Source organism: Arachis ipaensis, chromosome B6 (genome assembly GCF_059453495.1).
Source record: "Arachis ipaensis isolate K30076 ecotype BB chromosome B6, ASM5945349v1, whole genome shotgun sequence".
Lineage (NCBI taxonomy): Eukaryota > Viridiplantae > Streptophyta > Magnoliopsida > Fabales > Fabaceae > Arachis > Arachis ipaensis.
In genome coordinates, this window is record NC_142441.1 from 151,702,194 (window position 1) to 151,708,434 (window position 6,241).

General features: G+C 28.0%; 1 protein-coding gene across 1 annotated transcript; it reads left to right on the forward strand.

Annotated features, from left to right (window-relative positions):
- The first annotated feature begins 423 nt into the window (after positions 1 to 423).
- On the forward strand, positions 424 to 2,568 carry SCP2 (sterol carrier protein 2). Its single transcript, XM_088491565.1, has 4 exons — positions 424 to 671; positions 767 to 827; positions 1,971 to 2,073; positions 2,176 to 2,568. Exons 1-4 carry the CDS (start codon positions 540 to 542, stop codon positions 2,255 to 2,257), a joined length of 378 nt encoding a protein of 125 aa, XP_088347691.1. The 5' UTR covers positions 424 to 539; the 3' UTR covers positions 2,258 to 2,568.
- The last annotated feature ends 3,673 nt before the right edge of the window (positions 2,569 to 6,241 follow it).

Here is a 6,241-nt window from a genome sequence, read left to right on the forward strand (position 1 = left end):
AAAAACAAAATTTAAAATTTTTATTAATAATAATTTTAACATTTATCTTAAAAATATTAAAATATATGTTAACTAATTTTTTTAATTTAGTGTTTAAAATTTTTATACTTTGATTACATTTTATTAGAGTTCTCGTTTTAGAAAAAAATATTAAAATACATAATTAAATATATGTAAAATTCGTTTTTTTTTTTTTTTTTTACCAAAGATAGGATACTCGAACCCGCAACCTCTTAATTGAGTATGGGGAGACTATGCCATTTGAGCTATTACTCATTGGCAAAATTTGGAAAGATAGGAAACTCGAACCCGCAACCTCTTAATTGAGTATGGGGAGTCTATGCCATTTGAGTTATTACTCATTGTAAAATTCGTTTGCAGATTATCCATATATATAATATATAATATAATAAATAATAAAATAATATAAACGGTATTATAACAAAAAAAAAAGAAAGAAGGTACCGGAGGATTAAGCTACCCTCTTAAGTTACTCAAACTCAAAGCGTTTCATTTGATTGCTGCAATCATCAAAGAACATGGCTTCTGAATCAGTAACCCTTAAATCCGATGCCCTCATGGATCAGATGAAGCAGCATCTCTCCACCGACGCCGGAAAAGAAATCGTCAAGAAAATCGGACTCGTTTATCAGATTCAGATTGCCCCTAAGGTCACAATTTTCCAATCACCCTCTTTCTTTTTTTTTTTTTTTTTCAAATTTCCGTTTTTTTGTTGCTGAATTCAATTCTGAGCTGAATTTTGCAGAAAATTGGATACAACGAGGTTATCTACACTGTTGATCTCAAGAAAGGAGAGGTCACCAAAGGTTTGCTTCTTCATTCTCTTTCAATTTCAATTTTAAATTCTAAATTCTAAATCCCCGCTTTTTTGCTTGCACCTTTTCAAATTAATTATGCTTAATGTTGTTAGGATTGTGAGAAAGCATGTATTTTTTGGATCATTCAATTCAGTTTAGGAGATATCCATTTCATGAATCTCTCAAATTGAGTCTGCATATTGTGGAATGTTCAATGTGTTGTTTTTATATAGAGTTAAGTAATTGACAAACTAAATGTTTGTAAGGCAAGTTATGTTGACCTTTCTCAAGGTAAGGAGATATTAGTATATTGCACATGGTACTCTTATTTCTTTTGCCTACAAAAAATGATTGGAAGTGCTACTTCATTCCCTAACTTTGCTATTAATTCTAAATAAAGAAAATTTTGAATTTTCTATTTGTTTAGTTTTCAGAAAATAACATTTATATTTAAATCATTACTCTTTGCCTACATTGACCAAGTATCGAGTGTATAAGAGGTTAGTGTATGCATTTGTAGAATTACCAGCCTTTGATGAAAAGATTCATTCTGTTCAAAAAAGAGGAGGTAGAAACAATAAGAATCATCACTGGAGTTGAGAACAATGTTTTATCCAATATCCCCTAATTTAATTTAACGGGCGACTAGTGTAATTTACCCTACCCTTGAGATAGATAGATAGCTTAGGCAAATGCTATGAGTCCATGACACTATTTGATTCATGTAGTCGGCTCCATTGGACATACTAACAAAGTGGATGTTGCATCTCAATCTTTTGCTTGCTGTTTGTTGTTGCTATATATTATGAGACAATACTTCCAATTGATGGTATTTTAGATTATACAAGGTTGTCCCGAATTATAGATTGTTAGATACTTATCTAGGGTTGTCACTTCTTGGTACTTCATTGAATTAGTGTATCTGGATACAAATTTTAAGAGACATATCAATCCAAGATGTACCAAGAAGTGATGAATTGGATAAAAGTGAGTGGAAGGAATGATTAATCAACAACTGGGAAATTTCTCTAAGAATTGTTTTTTGTTTTTTACTGCCGCACTTAATATTTTTTTTGCAATTTTTTGAGTTATATGGAAGGAATATCCAGTGCTATAATGTATGATTTATGTGGGGTGTGTGTATATTTTCAGGGCCATACGAGGGAGGAAAGCCTGATGCAACATTTTCATTTAAGGATGAGGACTTTGTTAAGGTCGCTTTAGGGAAGATGAATCCACAGCTTGCATTCATGAGGTTTGACCTGTTAATGGATTTTGTTTCTGTTTATTTCTCCAAATCTTGTTCGCCTTTCGTAGTTTCATTGTTGTTTACATATTCCTTTGTTCATTGATGCAGGGGCGCGATGAAGATTAAGGGAAGTTTGAGCGCTGCGCAGAAATTCACTCCGGATATCTTCCCGAAGCCTGCCAAGATGTGAGAAGCTGCTTGAATCATCATTTGGAAGCAATAAAAGAATATAGATAGCATCAAAATCTGAAAACTATGTCTCTAGTTCAATGCATGGATCATCATTCCTAAGGTTATAACAGGTGTTCCATGAGTGTAATAGAGTTATGAACTCTGAAGGATATTTACATAAGCTTTTTTGTTTTCTACCGTATTCAAATTCCAAATTAGTTCCATCATTTTCATTCTTTTCACTGTTATTAAGTATAAATAATTGGATCAATGCACCTCTAGTTAATTCTTGTTTTCTCGGTATTTTTGTATTATGTTTTGTCATTTGAATTCCTCTTTCTCTTTTTCCTTCCCCTTTACTTCTTTTGCATAGAGGTTTCAGAGGATCAATATTTAGCATTGTAACTTGTGTATAATTCAAGCCACTAATCAAAACTTTATAATTTTTCCGTGTGGGTGTAATTGATTCTAGCTAATTTAGTTTATCAGAAAAAAATAATGTGAACATTTTATTATCTGTAATAAATAATAAGACATAACAGAATTTTTCCTTGTGCCATAACATGTTTACAAATTAAATAGTCATTCCCCCATAGATTTAGAACCATATTATGCAATTTCACATCTGAAGAAACAGTGATGCATTATTGGAAGTATTGTGTTCCATCCATCATGTGAAATCATTGTTCCATTATCATATATTGTAGTTCTCAACTTCCTACAATATTGATTCTTTGTTGTTGGAAATGTTATTTACTTATGTTGAGTCACAAAACAAGATACAAATATTCAATTATGCATTGTCGCATTAGTAATATTCTTTGACCTAATCACTCACTAACTTAGAAAGTCCTTTATTGTTCTTGCGTCATTAAACTTTGTTTAATTTAGAGTTTTTCTTCCGCAATCTCTTAATTGAGTATGGAGAGACTATGAGGAGTCTGTGCCATTTGAGCTATAAAAGTTGGAAAAATAGGAGATTCGAACCCGCAACTTCTTAATTGAATATGGAAAGTCTGTGCCATTTGAACTATTACTCATTGGTGTATTTACATTGCTTTAGGGAGTACTAACATAAACATTTAAATTGTTTCAAAAAAAATAAATGAAATATTTTGATATTTAATAAATTTTTGTCTAGACCACTGTGCCACTGTGCGGAACATTAGATCCGGCCTATCAAGGTTGCACGGCATTCCCCAAGGGATGTTGTCAGCGGAACTGAGGCACTCTTGTGGCGAGTGGTCTCCGATGTCGTGGTTGATGATCGTCTATTTTTGTCTGCCAGCGAAGGATTGAAGCTCCATTTTGAAATTTACGATGATGATGATGATGATGATGATGCCGAAAAGAGTGGGTTCCTCTTGAAGAAAGTGTTTGGGTGAGATTATAAAAAACAATTTTCTGTAGTTTTCTTTATTCAAAAGATCATTTCAAAAAAAAAATTTATATTTAAATATTTCATGTGAAAAAAATATTTTTATCTATTAATTATATTTAAATACTGATCCGTCTGTAATATATACATGCTATTTCAGGAGTACGTAAAGAGTACGTGTTTTACTCTTCTAACGTATTTATCCTATAAACATTTAAATTGTTTCAAAAAAAAATAGATTGAATATTTTGATATTTAATAAATTTTTGTCTTGACCACTGTGCCACTGTGCGGGACATTAGATACGGCCTATCAAAGTTACGCGGCATTCCCCAAGAGATGTTGTCAGCGGAAGTGAGGCACTCATATAGGGCTCATACAAGGCTCTCTTCTTTAAAGGTAGGTCAAAAAAAATGTCATCCTCTCACTCTTCTTCCGATCATGAATATTGGCACTCTGATGAAGATAACGACAGCGAGCATTCCAATGCCCACAGAACTCCGTGGGTGCAGATGATAGTCATAAACCAGGATGACAGGTCTAAGAATAATAATAGACTGTTATTATTGTATTAACATAAAATTAATAAATTATATATTAAACTTTGTTTAATTTAGAGTTTTTCTTCCTAATTTCGATGAGGGAGTACTTAAATTGCTTTAGGAAGTACTAACATAAACATTTAAATTGTTTAAAAAAAAAATAGATGGGATATTTTGATATTTAATAAATTTTTGTCTGGACCACTGTGCCACTGTGCGGGACATTAGATCCGGCCTATCTCGACTCAGTAAAATTATAAATTGAAATTTGGTTAAAACTAAATATACACATGCTATTTCAGGAGTACGTAGAAAGTACGTGTTTTGCTCTTCTAACACACTTATTCTATAAAATTAAATAATTTCGTGCCAATTCAGATAGACACATAAATTTCTTCGCAAATCTCTCTAAACAAGCTAACTAAAGAGAACCTTATAGTCGGTTATCCACACAAAAATAAATACAAAAAATGTAAAAATACTTTTTGTTTATTATTAATTTTTTTTAAATAAAGTAATTTTAAATTGTGCAACTTTTTAGTTGAATAACAGAAAAAGAAAACAAAAATTTAGTTCATTCCTTAATAAATAAATTATTTTTAATTATGCAGATTGTTTAGTTGTATAATGCTAGAAAAATCCATAAATTTTAATAAAAATATAAAATAATTAATTAAAAATATAAAAAGTTTAATTGATAATACAAAAATATAATTTAAATAACACAAAAATTATAATTATAAGTTTTTAATTCAAGTTGCACCTATGATATAAGACATTGTATAAGATATATTTTGCATCACGTTAAAAAAATTATCATGACAACTACGATATTTAATATAGAGCCACTGAAACCATGCAAAATAAAAAATTATTATATTTACTAAAAATTTTAAATTTTTTCTATATTTATGTACATATATGTGATTTCAGATTTAACTCAATAAGAATTCAAAGAAAGCATGCTCATCCCAAAGCATGTATTCTCCAGGTAATAGTCAATTATTATAATAAATTTTATACATATTTATGAAATTATTATTAAATTTTAAATATAAAAAATACTTAATTATTATGAAAATTATATAAGAGTCTTAATTATTTTAAATTTAGAATTTTAAAATTTAATTTAATTATTTTTAATAAAATAATTCTTTAAAGTAAAATTAATTTTTGTATGGACCATTTTGTTAAAATTGTGTACAAATTATTACTATTTTCATATAAAGAGTACTAAATTGTTAATAATTGATAAGATTAAAAGTCATTTATACATTTTCTGATTTACAATTTCAGTTATGAATGATAATATCAATCAAGAAATATGTTATTTAACTAATAATTTCTGAGTTTATACTTTGATAAGATCATAAGATTTTTGTTGATGATGTAGTTCCTTAAATTTGAATGACATTTTAAGATTTATATTATTAGACTATAATGATATTTTACTGTATTTATTTATATTTTATTTATTATTTAATTATAAAATGATTATTTTAATTGTACCACAGTTGAACCAATTAGACCAATAAATCAGTAAATCAATAATTAAAACAGTTTGATGACAATTCTGATTTTCAGAACCTTACTTTAAGGTTAGCTAATGTAATAAGCTAGTTAGTTAGTTAGGGTGTTAAAAGCTTAAAATCCACTTTAATTCAATATGATTTAATTTAAATTTAATTATAAAATATATCAAAATTAAAAACAATTTACACTGGATTTTAAATTAAATTTTAGGTTTAACTTTCAAAATTTATCTAATCTAATTCAAATATTTTTTTTTTGTTTTTATAATTAAATTTATATCTCAGTTATAATATATTCTTATTTTATGAAGTGATTCTATTAAATTTAAAAAATTAAAAAATATATAAAAATAAAAGATAGATAAATATTATTTTAAAAAATATTTTTTATAAATTATATGTATCTCGAATATAATGCTAAAAATTTTATTATGGTTATATCTCAGGTATAGTGCACCCGATTTAGCACGAATTTTTAAACTATATATTAATTGTAGCATTTTAATAGTTAACTATTTTTGTTGTTTATATTTTTTTTATTTGTAATATCG

Bases quoted from the DNA above. Each gene is read 5' to 3' on its own strand.
- SCP2 (XM_088491565.1), top strand. From the start codon at position 540: ATGGCTTCTGAATCAGTAACCCTTAAATCCGATGCCCTCATGGATCAG. The intron at 828-1,970 runs GTTTGCTTCTTC...GTATATTTTCAG, and splicing joins GAAAGGAGAGGTCACCAAAG to GGCCATACGAGGGAGGAAAG. The intron at 2,074-2,175 runs GTTTGACCTGTT...TCATTGATGCAG, and splicing joins CCACAGCTTGCATTCATGAG to GGGCGCGATGAAGATTAAGG.